The 15,689-nt window shown below is 41.1% G+C and overlaps 1 protein-coding gene across 4 annotated transcripts in view; it reads left to right on the forward strand.

Annotated features, from left to right (window-relative positions):
* Positions 1-15,689, forward strand: part of LOC110532618 (nuclear factor of activated T-cells, cytoplasmic 2) — a 52,714-nt gene that overhangs the window by 14,045 nt on the left and 22,980 nt on the right. For all 4 annotated transcript variants that reach the window (XM_021616674.2, XM_021616671.2, XM_021616672.2 and 1 more), the window contains exons 4-6: positions 2,591-2,793; positions 3,136-3,308; positions 7,186-7,326. In XM_021616674.2, coding sequence (XP_021472349.2) covers positions 2,591-2,793; positions 3,136-3,308; positions 7,186-7,326 — 517 coding nt within the window. The remainder of the gene's footprint in view (positions 1-2,590; positions 2,794-3,135; positions 3,309-7,185; positions 7,327-15,689) is intronic.

A 15,689-nucleotide genomic window follows, 5' to 3' on the forward strand; every position in this document is an offset into this window, starting at 1 on the left:
AAGTCATGAGCTTGACACTGTGTGTGTGTGTGTGTGTGTGTGTGTGTGTTTGTGTGTGTGTGTGTGTGTGTGTGTGTGTGTGACAGAGACAGAGGGGGTTTAGTGGTGTGAGTTAAAAGAGAAGTACGTAAAGTGTAGACGTCTGAGGTTGCAAGCAGACTTTATTTAGCTCAATATTGTCGACAACTAGGCCTACAGCTTATTTGCAATTTTATGTAATGACTTTGATAAACATTTATGATTAGGAGTTTTACATCATGTTATAAACATGTATTTTCTATGTGGCCACCTCCAATTCACCAGACCTCTCCACTGTATAGAAACTTGAGAAGTACTGGAATTAACGTAGACCTTGCCTTCTTTCTTTTGTCTTGAAAGTGTCCGTGGAACATTGGCTCACAGGCTAAAGCTAAGGCTTTGGCAGTCTAATTTTCTCATAATCGAACAAGTATTCCAGTGAATCATAGTTATTCCTACGTAGCTCTTTTAAATTCCATTTACTTTAGGACAAACAGAAACCATCCTCCGACACGGCCGTCCAACTTTTTAAAATATTTTAAAGTTCAAGCTCATTTACTATTAGCTATACAATTAGCCGTTACACATGAATCCTTAAGAGTTTATTAACGCACCCATGCGTAAATCTAAGTAAGATAATAAAAAAATCCCCATTACAATCCGTCAGATTAAGCTAGAGATATCATCCGCCTATGTCGGCCTTCCGCATTTGCGGTGGAAGGTGGCAGAACTACAACGGTGTTTGTCAGACCATGACAAAAAGAAAATCGGTCTTCTCACGAAAATGTTTGTAGTGTCCGAATGGTTGTCACCACTCTAGGGAAAGGGGAGACTCTCACAACATGATGGTGTTCTCTGTTTTGCTCTACGACCCCCATCAGTGTCACAGGACTTGTCTGAATATAACCCAAACAAACTAATGGAAGTATGTTTAACCCCTTATTTTTGTGGCAACAAAAATAAGTGGTTAAATATGTTTCCAAAAAAAGCACAAATATTTACTGAGCTTTCTTATATCTTGTAGATATAGGACAAAAACTTCAAAACCATATTCCTTATGATACATTTTTTTGACTGTATTTTTGCCATTTGTGGATGTGTTATTAAATGCTATTCTATGGACTATTGTAGTAAAGGCCAAATTCTATATTTGATCAAATAACATTTACATTAACTCAGCACTGGGATTAAAAACTCTAATTTAATACATACTGGGGGATCTGTTAGCAGAAAAAGTATTTGTTAACAAAAGGTAAAGAAATAAGTTTGATATGTAGAACCATTAAAAAAACATTTTTTAATCAAATTTCCTGCAATTCAACACATTTTGCCATTGTCACATGCACTGAATACAACAAGTGTAGACCTTACCGTCAATGTAAATAGTCCGGTGGCGATTTTATTAATTGTTCAGCAGTCTTATGGCTTGGGGGTAGAAGCTGTTGAGGAGCCTTTTGGTCCTAGACTTGGTGCTCCGGCACCGCTTGCCGTGCGGTAGCAGAGAAAACAGTCTATAACTTGGGTGACTGGAATCTCTGACAATTTTATGGGCTTTCCTCTGACACCGCCTATTATATAGGTTCTGGATGGCAGGAAGCTTGGCCCCAGTGATGTACTGGGCCGTACACACTACCCTCTATAGCACCTTACGTTCAGATGCCGAGCAGTTGCCATACCAGGCGGTGATGCAACCGGTCAGGATGCTCTCGAAGGTGCAGCTGTAGAACCTTTTGAGGATCTGAGGACACATGCCAAATATTTTCAGTCTCCTGAGGGGGAAAAGGTTTTATTGTGCCCTCTTCATGACTGTCTTGGTGTGTTTGGAAAATGATAGGTCGTTGGTGATGTGGACACCAAGGAACTTGAAACTCTCGACCCACTCCACTACTGCCCCGTCGATGTTAATGGGGGCTGTTCAGCCCGCCTTTTCCTGTAGTCCACGATCATCTCCTTTGTCTTGCTCACATAATATGATATCTGAGTGAGAGTGACTAACAAAATCAGTGGGGGCCATCGGTAATTCGGCCATGATTACAACAAGTGTAGAAAGCTGGCTAGACTAATTAGACTAATTTACCAATCAAAATGATTTCAACTGACATGGGCTAATTGAGGGACTGTCAGTGAGTGGCATGTAACAAGACGAAAACTGCTGCAACAAAGTTTTGAAATTGCACCTTGTGTATTCTACCATTCTAACTCTCAACAGTAAATTGAGACTTGACTGAATACTAATGTTGAGGACTGGAAAATACTAATGTTTCCAGCAGTGTGTGTGTCTAGCAGGGTGTAAGATTTATGTTCAGCCTAAACTGTTATCAGCAAACTGGCAAAAAAATACATCTAGTTATTGGCAAAATAATGAGAAAAAAACAATAATTATATAAATTCAACTATGTAATAAAACACTGGGTACCTAGCAGTTTTTGTGCAGTGTATAAAAGGAGTGAAAAAGAACAGGTAGAGTAGAAATGTTCTTTAAATTTTAAAATGACACATTTATAAAAAGTGAGAACATCTTGACTTTGTTTTATTAATGTTTTATTGGAGTTTCCTCTGGTGTTTCTTCCAGTTGCATGGCTACAGGGGTAAGGAGCCCCTAGGCCTTCAGATCTTCATCGGGACTGCAGACGACAGGATCCTGAAGCCTCACGCCTTCTACCAGGTCCACCGCATCACGGGCAAGACGGTCACCACCACCAGCTACGAGAAGATTATCAACTCCACCAAAGTTCTGGAGATCCCTCTGGAGCCCAAGAACAACATGAAAGCGATGTGAGAGTAGCTAGAGTAGTGACACATGCCGAACACCACCCATACAGAGCAGTGTCTTTTGCAGAACTGGGTTCAAATAGTATTTGTTTTCTTCTAACCTTTTGGGCATTTTTACTCAGCCTGTCTCCAGTGCCACAAGATGGGCATGATGGATTTGCACAGATAAATTATTATATTGGTTCCATTGTGCCAGGCAAGCTCAATCAAGGATATGAATTAAAAATAACATACTAATTGAACACAGGTCTGATCTAATTAGCCATATCGGTTGTAATCATAATGCAACATTTGTGTACCGGTACAGGATTTACAGTAGATCTCATATTGGTGTGTTTCTCACAGAATCGACTGTGCTGGGATCCTGAAGCTCAGGAATGCTGACATTGAGCTAAGGAAGGGCGAGACGGACATCGGACGGAAGAACACTCGTGTGCGTCTGGTGTTCCGTGTCCACATACCCCAACCCAATGGGCAACCCATCTCACTGCAAGTTTCCTCCCATCCAATCGAGTGCTGTAAGTACTATAAATCCAACAAAAAAAAGAAAGTCTATATACAGTGTGTGCAAATGGCGTGAGGAGGTAAGGCAATAAATAGGCCATAGAGGCAAAGTAATTACATTTTAGCAAGTTAACACTGGAGTGATAGATGAGTAGATGATGATGTGCAAGTAGAAATACTGATGTGCAAAACAGCAGAAAGTAAATAAAAACAATATTGGATGAGGTAGGTAGATTGGGTGGGCTATTTACAGATGGGCTATGTACAGCTGCAGTGATCGGTTAGCTGCTCAGATAGCTGATGTTTAACGTTAGTGAGGGAAATATAAGTCTCCAGCTTCAGCAATTTTTGCAATTCGTTCCAGTCACTGGCAGCAGAGAACTGGAAGGAAAGGCGGCCAAATGAGGTGTTGGCTTTGGGGATGACCAGTGAGATATACCTGCTGGAGCGCATGCTACGGGTGGGTGCTGTTATCGTGACCAGTGAGCTGAGATAAGGCGGAGCTTTACCTAGAATAGACTTATAGGTGACCTGGAGCCAGTAGGTCTGGCGACGAATAGAGGGCCAGCTGACTAGAGCATAGAGGTCGCAGTGGTGGGTGGTATAAGGGACTTTGGTAACAAAAACAGATGGCTCTGTGATAGACTGCATCCAGTTTTCTGAGTAGAGTATTGGAAGCTATTTTGTAGATGACATCGCCGAAGTTGAGGATTGGTAGGATAGTCCGTTTTACTAGGGTAAGTTTGGCGGCGTGAGTGAAGGAGGCTTTGTTGCGAAATAGAAAGACGATTCTAGATTTGATTTAGGATTGGAGATGTTTAATAAGGAGAGTTTAGTCTAGCCAGACACCTAGGTATTTGTAGTTGTCCACATATTCTAGGTCAGAACCATCCAGAGTAGTGATGCTAGTCGGGCGGGCGGGTGCGGGCAGCGAACGGTTGAAAAGCATGCATTTGGTTTTACTAGCATTTAAGAGCAGCTGGAGGACGCAGAAGGAGTGTTGTATGGCATTGAAGCTCGTTTGGAGGTTAGTTAACACAGTGTCCAGAGAAGGGCCATGTCATTCTATATGTCATAAACCTATGATTTTATTTTATGTATAATTCTGTCTATGCGTTCTATAGCCTTCTATAGGTGTGTCCTAAAGGGTGGTTTAGGTTTAACATGTGCTTGTATGTTGATTTTACACAGTGCAGTATATTTCCAGCTATGTTTCTTCTTGCCTGTTTTATTTGGACTGACGTTAACCAGAGGTAACACACATAGTAAGCGGGACTATATTTAAATGAGCTGGAAGTAGTACTGATGGTCCAGGCACACGGACATACAAAGCCTCTTTTATGATTAGGCTTGACAGCCTTTTTATTTGCACTGACTCTCCTGCACCAGCTCTATGCACACTCAAGGGACTCTACCCACACACTTGCACATACTACACTAACACTCCAACACACACACACACACACACACACACACACACACACACACACACACACACACACACACACACACACACGCACACACACACTACATATGCTCACGCACACAAAACACACACACGCACACATGTATATTGATGCCACACTCTCACACAATCACACATACACAACACGTTCACACTCATCACATACGCTGCTGCTACTCTCTTTATTATCTATCCTGAATGCCTTGTCACTTTAACCCTACCTACATGTACATATATGAGAACTTGTTCTCAACTGGCCTACCTGGTTAAATTTAAAAAATGAGAAAACATTATCTCAATTACCTCATACCCCTGCACATTGACTGGTACTGGTATATAGCCTCATTGCTGTTATTTTGTTGTGTTACTACAAAAACATTTTTTTACCCATTTTTCTTACTTTTGAACTCTGCATTGTTGGGAAAGGGCTTGTAAGTAGGCATTTCACATGAATGTCTAAACCTGTTGGGTGGCAGGTAGCATAGCGGTTAAGAGTGTTGGGTGGTTAAGAGCTTTGGGCCATTAACCGAAAGGTTGCTGGTTCAAATCCTTGAGCAGTCAAGGCAGTTAACCCCCCAAAACTGCTCCCTGGGTGCCTTATGATGTTGATTAAGGCAGCCCCCAGCAGCAGTCTGATTCAGAGGGGTTGGGTTAAATGCAGAAAACACATTTTGGTTGAATGCATTCATTTGTTCAACTGACTAGGTATCACCTTTCCCTTCCCTGTTGTATTTGGCGCATGTAACAAATTTGATTTGGTTCTCTCAACCCTTAACACTGTGTGTGTATGTGTATGTTTACGATTATGTAGTGCTGGTATCACCGGACCCCCCCAAAAATCAGGTGCAAAGTTGTTTTTGCACAATCGTACTATAACACCCCCAGCACATCTGTCAAAATGACCGATAAGTAAGCGAAACTGTCGGTCAGTGATGTGGATGAAGAGACTATCCTCCAGGTATCATCCTCAGTGTACTCACAGTATAGTAGAAAGGTCACTTCACAAGCCTCAGTAGAGATTGAATTTCAGTAATTAAGGCAGGACGATGACGATAAGCTTGAGGAAGTAACTACACCGTTCATGTGTACTAAATGTTTTTAAATTTAATTGCCACACAAACTACTCTAGAAGTAAACATGAAACAGTTAAAACGAGGGCAACTGCCCTTCTCATTCATTACAAGTGATTAATTTGGTCCCTTTGTAACTCAAGCATGCTACCTGGCATGAATCAACTTCAGACTGCCGACAGTTGATCCAAAGGAATAAGGTCAGTCACTATAGATAGCAAGAGTAGCGCTGAGTCATTTAATGCTGTAACGTAATGGTTCCCCAACCCTGGATGCCTCCCTATGGGACCCGAGAGTGACACAGCAGTCTAAGGCACTGCATCTCAGTGCAAGATGCGTCACTAGAATCCCTGGTTCGAATCAAGGCTGTATCACATCTGGCTGTGATTGGGAGTCCCATAGGGCGGTGCACAATTGGCCCAGTGTCGTCCAGATTTGGCCAGGATAGGCCGTCATTGTAAATAAGAATTTGTTCTTAGCTGACTTTCGTAGTTAAATAAATATTACAAAAATAATGACTATATCCAAAATTCCCATTCAAGTTGATGGGTTTATGCACAGGTGACCATATTGAATGTACCCATGAGTGTTCCAGTTGAATTGCCATGGTCTGAGGAGCTTTTCCCATTCTAGTAATTATATTTCTATGGCTGCCTCTATTCTATTTCTATGGCTGTCTCTGTGGCCGTAGCTTCCTGATTAAGCTATCAGTCCAGGAAATCTACCGTTCCAGGAGAGAACACACTACAGTAGCCGTTCAGTGTCTAGGTCACAGGGTTTGTTGAACATATGCCAAAATACGCTCCATTGCGTAATGATGATAGTGTTAGAGAGGTCCATCCTCCATATTCCTTCTTCCTCCTCCCCTCTGCCCCTTTCTGTACTGTAGGTTACTGCACTCTGTCATTTGTTTCCACTGGACTGTGTCCCACTTCCATGATGTGCTCTGTGTGTCCAGGCCTCTAGCGTGTAGCCGCATTTTACATTACAACCTTCATTCATATCCTCCCACTGCACTAAATGTACTGCACTGTACCAAGTCATTGGCCTATATTAATGTTTACACAAATCTTATATTTAGACAAATATTTGAAATACACAATGAGGAAATATGGTTTTGAAATGAGTCGTGACAAGCCTCATTCATTGAAATCTGTCAACAATTACCTTGTGAGTTCAAAGCAAATATCAACCTGAGATCAAACTGACCTACCACAGAGTGTGTAATGTCAAGTCATAATACCATGCTCAGTCTGCTGTTCTGCAGCCCAGCGGCCAGTTCTCTACCCACTACGCCAACATGACCTGTCAGTACCACAGATTGTGTAACGTCATGTTCTCTCTTCCGTCCCACAGCCCAGCGGTCGGCCCATGAGCTACCAATGGTGGAGAAACAAGACATGGATAGCTGCTCTGTCCTGGGAGGTCAGCAGATGATCTTGACGGGACAGAACTTCAGCTCTGACTCCAAAGTCATCTTTATGGAAAAAACCCATGGTGAGTATTCAGCCAACACCTCTGAGGGAGGGAGGAAATGATAATGGCATGGTCCATATGCTGTATGATGTGCTGCCTCATCTATTTAAAATGTTATGGTTATTTTGATCCAGGAAAATGTTTGGCAGTATTCGTCTAACAGCTGCCAGATTCTGTTGCAAAAAACCTTTTGCATTATGTTCCAGAAGGGTTGCAAAAGTATTTACCCTCATAAACCAGCCATGATAATCAGACTTAGAGTTATTACCCATGCTTTTAACACCACAGTCCTTTATTATTACATTACTCTCTTGCAGGTTGGGGTCAATTCCATTTTAATTCCATTCAATTCAGAAAGTAAACCCAATTCCAATTTAACATTTTCCTAATTGAAAAGCATTGAAGAGAATTGGAATTGGAATTTCAGTGTACTTCCTGAATTGACTGGAATTGAAATGGAATTGACCCCATCCCTGCTCTCATTTTGGAATGGCAGAATCACCATTACAACACAGATGGTGTCAGATATTGCTGTATGAATCAATGTGACTGAGTAATAGTGAAAAAGGCCAGCGTGCTTTCTCTGTCATTTGAATCCTGACCTTTCCTCCTCACTCACCAATCAGATATTTGCATTCAGATTCCTCCTGATACTAAACAGTGGTGTCTTTTTTCAGATAAGAAGCTTATCACAGCAAGGTTTTGTTGTAGGTTTATTTTAGACTTCACCCAATTATTCAACAAGCTGACAGTATTAGTATCGAGTGCAGATTGTTCATGTGCTTCATTGACAGCTTACAGGATTGTACACTGTACTTAAGAGATGTACTTTTTTTGTCATAGTAAAAATAAAAAATAAATGTTTTATTGTCACATACACCAGATAGGTGCAGTGACCTGTGTTCGTTTACAGGGTCAGCCATATACAGTTGAAGTCGAAGGTTTTACGTTTTAGGTTGGAGTCATTAAAACTCGTTTTTTTCAACCACTCCACAAATTTATTGTTAACAAACTATATTTTTGGCAAGTCGGTTAGGACATCTACTTTGTGCATGACACAAGTCATTTTCCCAACAATTGTTTACAACAATTGTTTACAGTGTTATTCACTGTATCACAATTCCAGTGGGTCAGAAGTTTACATACACTAAGTTGACTGTGCCTTTAAACAGCTTGGAAAATTCCAGAAAATGATGTCAATGCTTTAGGAGCTTCTGATAGGCTAAATAATGTAATTTGAGTGAATTGGAGGTGTGTCTGTGGATGTATTTCAAAGCCTACCTTCAAACTCAGTGCCTCTTTGCTTGACATCATGGGAAAATCAAAAGAAATCAGCCAAGACCTCAGAAAAACATTGTAAACCTCCACAAGTCTGGTTCATCCTTGGGAGCAATTTCCAAACACCTGAAGGTACCACGTTCATCTGTACAAACAATAGTACGCAAGTATAAACACCATGGGACCACGCAGCCGTCATTCCACTCAGGAAGGAGACGCGTTCTGTCTCCTAGAGATGAACGCACTTTGGTGCGAAAAGTGCAAATCAATCCCAGAACAACAGCAAAGGACCTTGTGAAGATGCCGGAAGAAACCGGTACAAAAGTATATATATCCACATTTAAACGAGTCCTATATCGACATAATCTGAAAGGCCACTCAGCAAGGAAGAAGCCACTTCTCCAAAACCGCCATAAAAAAGCCAGACTACGGGTTGCAACAAAGATCGTACTTTTTGGAGAAATGTCTTCTGGTCTGATGAAACAAAAATAGAACTGTTTGGCCATAATGACCATTGTTGTGTTTGGAGGAAAAAGGGTGGGGCTTTCAAGCCGAAGAACACCTTCCCAACCGTGAAGCACGGGGGTGGCAGCATCTTGTTGTGGGGGTGCTTTGCTGCAGGAGGGACTGGTGCACTTCACAAAATAGATGGCATCATGAGTGAGGAAAATTATGTGGATATATTGAAACAACATCTCAAGACATCAGTTAAAGTTCAAGTTAAAGCTTGGTTACAAATTGGTCTTCCAAATGGACAATCACCCCAAGCATACTTCCAAAGTTGTGGCAAAATGGCTTATGGACAACAAAGATTAGGTATTGGAGTGGCCATCACACAGTACTGACCTCAATCCTATAGAAAATGTGTGGGTAGAACTGAAAAAGCCTGTGCGAGGAAGGAGGCCTACAAACCTGACTCAGTTACACCAGCTCTGTCAGGAGGAATGGGCCAGAATTCCTCCAACTTATTGTGGGAAGCTTGTGGAAGGCTACCCGAGACATTTGACCCAAGTTAAACAATGTAAAGGCAATGCTACCAAATACTAATTGAGTGTATGTAAACTTCTGACACACTGGGAATGTGATGAAAGAAATAAAAGCTGAAATAAACATTCTCTCTACTATTATTCTTACATTTTACATTCTTAAAATAAAGTGGTGATCCTAACTGACCTAAAGACGGGAATTTTTACTAGAATTGAATGTCAGGAATTGTGAAAAACTGAGTTTAAATGTATTTGGCTAAGGTGTATGTAAACTTCCGACTTCAACTGTAAATATGCCGCCCCTGGAGCAAATTAGGGTTAAGTGGCTTGCTCAAGGGAACATTGATAGACTTTTCACCTTGTTGGCTCGGGTATTTGAACCAGCAACTCTCGATGGGCCGAGTGTGGGTAGCTATGAAATGTGGGATCTCTGTGGGCCGAGTGTGGGGAGCTATGAGATGTGGGCTCTCTGTGGGCCGAGTGTGGGGAGCTATGAGATGTGGGCTCTCTGTGGACTGAGTGTGGGGAGCTATGAGATGTGGGCTCTCTGTGGACTGAGTGTGGGGAGCTATGAGATGTGGGCTCTCTGTGGACTGAGTGTGGGGAGCTATGAGATGTGGGCTCTCTGTGGACTGAGTGTGGGGAGCTATGAAATGTGGGCTCTCTGTGGACTGAGTGTGGGGAGCTATGAGATGTGGGCTCTCTGTGGGCCGAGTGTGGGGAGCTATGAGATGTGGGCTCTCTGTGGGCCGAGTGTGGGGAGCTATGAGATGTGGGCTCTCTGTGGACTGCTTTAGCTAAAATTTGGATTTCTTCTCTACACTTTTTTTCACTGGGCTTTCTTGCTGCTGGTTTACAACACACTGCAGTAATGTATAGAAAGAAAAATAAAGAAAATAATATCTACTTAGAAGAGGGATTGGCATTGTGCTGTAGAGGTTCTCCACATGACACAGAGTTCTGGAACAGTGAGCCAATGAAACCCCTTTGAATGGGACACAACTGGCTCTGGCTGGGCCTTCTCTGGCTCTAGGATACACACACAAAGACAGACAGACAGACAGACAGACAGACAGACAGACAGACAGACAGACGTGTGTGTGCACACACACACAGACAGAAGCCAAGCTGGGCCTGCTCAACTCTTTCTGACTGCCTCCATTCCTAATTACCAGAGATACACAAAAATACTAGAGGTATCCAGTAGAGTAGTTTTGGTACAAAACACAAAAAATATATAAACACCAAGACAGCAGCAGTCATCACCTGTCGTTACTGTGTACTGAAACGGGGCGAGTTAACCATAAAACAGGAGAAAAAATAAAATAAAGAAATCTTGCCAATATTCATGGAATCCACCTCTGTTCTGCTGACTAATTTCAGTATATGTGCCTTTCATTTGTGGACTGACATGGGGTTTCCCACACAGTTTTCAAATGATATCAGGCCGCTGAATACTGGATTTCTTTCCATTTGAGAAAATAGGTAGGCTGTTAATTTTGAAAAGGTGGTCAATCTAGTTTAAATGTAAAAATGTTGATAACAATGGTTCTTTTTGTTGGTTATTTGTGTGTTTTGGAGAGGAATTAATCTTGAAACATAAGTTGTGTTCTACTAGGGCACCTTTGTTTCATGTCTCAGATAGCCCACAAAAGCCAGCATGGATAGAATGCAAGAATTTACTAATATTTGCCATATTCTAATAATTATCTTGTGCCTACCTATTACCACGGTCTGTGCCATAGTGTAACTTGCACTCACGTAGGCCGATGATCTGAAACAATTTGATGGTGGAACTTCGAATTCCAATGTGAAGCAATTCAGGCATTCTTCAAGTCAAGACAATCTTTGTGCTGCAAAGAAACATTGTCTTTATTGTTGAATAATTGTTTTTTTCAAGCAGTAGGTTAATTTAGAATTAAATGTGGAGTGGAGCTTTATAGTTGGTAACATCACATGCCTTGAAAATTACAGTATTTTTCACGTACCTTGAAAATACAGTATTCAGCAATCATAATTTATTAAAAAAACACACATTTGTCGCGATAAAGAAAGGAAAACAAAAGAAAATTCCACCCCTGTCGAACGGATAAAAATGCATTAGATCTTTAAAACAAAATCTCCTATACAGTGCCTTGCAAAATAATTCATTCCCCTTGGCGTTTTTCCTATTTTGTTGCATGTAATTTAAAAATATTTTTATTTGAATTTCATGCAATGGACATACACAAAATAGTCCAAATTGGTGAAGTGAAATTTAAAAAATGAATTGTGTCAACAAAAAAAAAAATGGAAAAGTGGTACGTGCATATGTATTCAGCCCCTTTGCTATGAAGCCCCTAAATAAGATCTGACACAGCCAATTACCTTCAGAATTCACATAATTAGTTAAATAAAGTCCACCTGTGTGCAATTTAAGTGACACATGATCTGTCACATGGTCTCAGGATACATGTATATACAGTTGAAGTTGTAAGTTTACATACACCTTAGCCAAATACAGTTAAACTCAGTTTTCACAATTCCTGACATTTAATCCTAGTAAAAATTCCCTGTCTTAGGTCAGTTTGATTTGATTTGATTTTGAGGATCACCACTTTATTTTAAGAATGTGAAATGTCAGTATAACAGTAGAGAGAATGATTTATTTCAGCTTTTATTTCTTTCTTTCATCACATTCCCAGTGTGTCAGAAGTTTACATACACTCAATTTGTTTTTGGTAGCATTGCCTTTACATTGTTTAACTTGGGTCAAATGTTTTGGGTAGCCTTCCAAAAGTTTCCCACAATAAGTTGGGTGAATTTTGGCCCATTCCTCCTGACAGAGCTGGTGTAACTGAATCAGGATGTAGGCCTCCTTGCTCGCACATGCATTTTCAATTTTGTACACATATTTTCTATAGGATTGAGGTCAGGGCTTTGTGATGGCCACTCCAATACCTTGACTTTGTTGTCCATAAGCTATTTTGCCACAACTTTGGAAGTATGCTTGGGGTCATTGTCCATTTGGAAAACCCATTTGCGACCAAGCTTTAACTTCCTGACTGATGTCTTGAGATGTTGCTTCAATACATCCACATAATTTTCCTCACGCATGATGCCATCTATTTTGTGAAGTGCACCAGTCCCCTACCTGCAGCAAAGCACCCCCACAACATGATGCTGCCACCCCTGTGCTTCACGATTGGGATGGTGTTCTTCGGCTAGCAAGCCTCCCCATTTTTCCTCCAAACATAATGATGGTCATTATGGCCAAACAGTTCTATTTTTATTTAATCAGACCAGAAGACATTTCTCCAAAAAGTAAGATCTTTGTCCCCATGTGCAGTTGCAAACCATATTCTGGCTTGCAGTTTTGGAGAAGTGGCTTCTTCCTCGCTGAGCGGCCTTTCAGGTTATGTTGATATAGGACTTGTTTTACTGTGGATATAGATAGTTTTGTACCTGTTTTCTCCAGCATCTTCACAAGGACCTTTGCTGTTGTTCTGGGATTGATTTGCACTTTTAGCCCCGAAGTACGTTCATCTCTAGGAGACAGAACGCGTCTCTTTCCTGGGTGGTATGACGGCTGCGTGGTCCCATGGTGTTTATACTTGAGTACTATTGTTTGTACAGATGAACGTGGTACGTTCAGGCGTTTGGTAATTGCGCCCAAGGATGAACCAGACTTGTGGAGGTCTACAATTTTTTTCTGAGGTCTTGGCTGCTTTCTTTGGATTTTCCCATGATGTCATGCAAAGAGGCACTGAGTTTGAAGGTAGGCCTTGAAATACATCCACAGACACACCTCAAATTGACTCAAATTATGTCATTTAGCCTATCAGAAGCTTCTAAAGTCATGGCATCATTTTCTGGAATTTTCCAAGCTGTTTAAAGGCACAGTAAACTTAGTTTATGTAAACTTCCGACCCACCGGAATTGTGATACATTGAATGATAAGTGAAATAATCTGTCTGTAAACAATTGTTGAAAAAATTACTTGTCATGCACAAAGTAGATGTCCTAAGCGACTTGCCAAAACTATAGTTTGTTAACAAGAAATGTGTGGAGTGGTTGAAAAACGAGTTTTAATGACTCCAACCTAAGTGTATGTAAACTTCTGACTTCAACTGTACACCTGTTCTGAAAGGCCCCAGAGTCTGCAACACCACTTAGCAAGGGGCACCACCAAGCAAGCGGCACCATGAAGACCAATGAGCTCTCCAAACAGGTCAGGGACAAAGTTGTGGAGAAGTACAGATCAGGGTTGGGTTATAAAAAAATATCAGAAATCTTGAACATCCCACGGAGCACCATTAAATCCATTATTAAAAAATGGAAAGAATATGGCACCACAACAAACCTGCCAAGAGAGGGCCGCCCACCAAAACTCACTGACCAGGCAAAGAGGGCATTAATCAGAGAGGCAACAAAGAGACCAAAGATAACCCTGAAGGAGCTGCAAATCTCCACAGCGGAGATTGGAGTATCTGTCCATAGGTCCACTTTAAGCCGTACACTCCACAAAGCTGGGCATTACGGAAGAGTGGCCAGAAAGAGCCATTGCTTAAAGTGAAAAATAAGGAAACACGTTTGGTGTTTGCCAAAAGGCATGTAGGAGACTCCCCAAACATATGGAAGAAGGTACTCTGGTCACATGAGACTAAAATTGAGTTTTTTGGCCATCAAGGAAAACGCTATGTCTGGCGCAAACCCAACACCTCTCATCACCCGAGAACACCATCCTCACAGTGAAGGATAGGGGTGGCAGCATCATGCTGTCGGGATGTTTTTCTTCGGCAGGGTCTGGGAAACTGGTCAGAATTGAAGGAATGATGGATTCCGCTAAAAAATTATTGCGGGAAACCTGATTCCGTCTTCCAGAGATTTGAGACTGGAACGGAGGTTCACCTTCCAGCAGGAAAATGACCCTAAGTATACCGCTAAAGCAACACTCGAGTGGTTTAAGGGGAAACATTTAAATATCTTGGAATGGCCTAGTCAAAGCCTAGACCTTAATCCAATTGAGAATCTTTGGTATGATCTTTGTTATGGAACCCATCCAACTTGAAGGAGCTGGAGAAGTTTTGCCTTTAAGAATGGGCAAAAATCCCAGTGGCTAGATGTGCCAAGCGTATAGAGACATACTCCAAGAGACTTGCAGCTGTAATTGCTGAAAAGGTGGCTCTACAAAGCATTTTTGGACACTGATTTGGCCGATTGTTTTTTTAAAATTTTTATATATATATTTTTAAATATAACAAAATTACACCTTTTATTTAATCTTTGTTTTTTTTATTTCACCTTTATTTAACCAGGTAAGCTAGTTGAGAACAAGTTCTCATTTGCAACTGCGACCTGGCCAAGATAAAGCATAGCAGTTCGACACATACAACATTTAACTAAGTCAGTTAAGAACACATTCTTATTTTCAATGACGGCCTAGGAACGGTGGGTTACTGCCTTGTTCAGGGGTAGAATGACAGATTTTTACCTTGTCAGATCGGGGATTCAATCTTGCAACCTTACAGTTAACTAGTCCAACGCTCTAACCACCTGCCTCTCATTACATTCCACGAGGAGCCTGCCTGTTACGCGAATGCAGTAAGCCAAGGTAAGTTGCTAGCTAGCATTAAACTTATCTTATAAAAAACAATCAATCAATCAATCATAATCACTAGTTAACTACACATGGTTGATGATATTACTAGTTTATCTAGCGTGTCCTGCATTCCATATAATTGATGCGGTGCGTATTCGTGAAAAAGGACTGTCCTTGCTCCAATGAGTAACTAACCATAAACATCAATGTCTTTCTTAAAATCAATACACAGAAATATATATTTTTAAATCTGCATATTTAGCTAAAAGAAATCCAGGTTAGCAGGCAATATTAACCAGGTGAAATTGTGTCACTTATCTTGCGTTCATTGCACGCAGAGTCAGTGTATATGCAACAGTTTGGGCCGCCTAATTTGCCAGAATTTTACGTAATTATGACATAACATTGAAGGTTGTGCAATGGAACAGGAATATTTAGACTTATGGATGCCACCCGTTAGATAAAATACGGAACGGTTCCGTATTTCACTGAAAGAATAAACGTCTTGATTTCTAAATGATAGTTTCCGGAAGGCTCGT

This window comes from Oncorhynchus mykiss, chromosome 9 (assembly GCF_013265735.2).
Source record: "Oncorhynchus mykiss isolate Arlee chromosome 9, USDA_OmykA_1.1, whole genome shotgun sequence".
NCBI classification, from domain to species: Eukaryota; Metazoa; Chordata; class Actinopteri; order Salmoniformes; family Salmonidae; genus Oncorhynchus; species Oncorhynchus mykiss.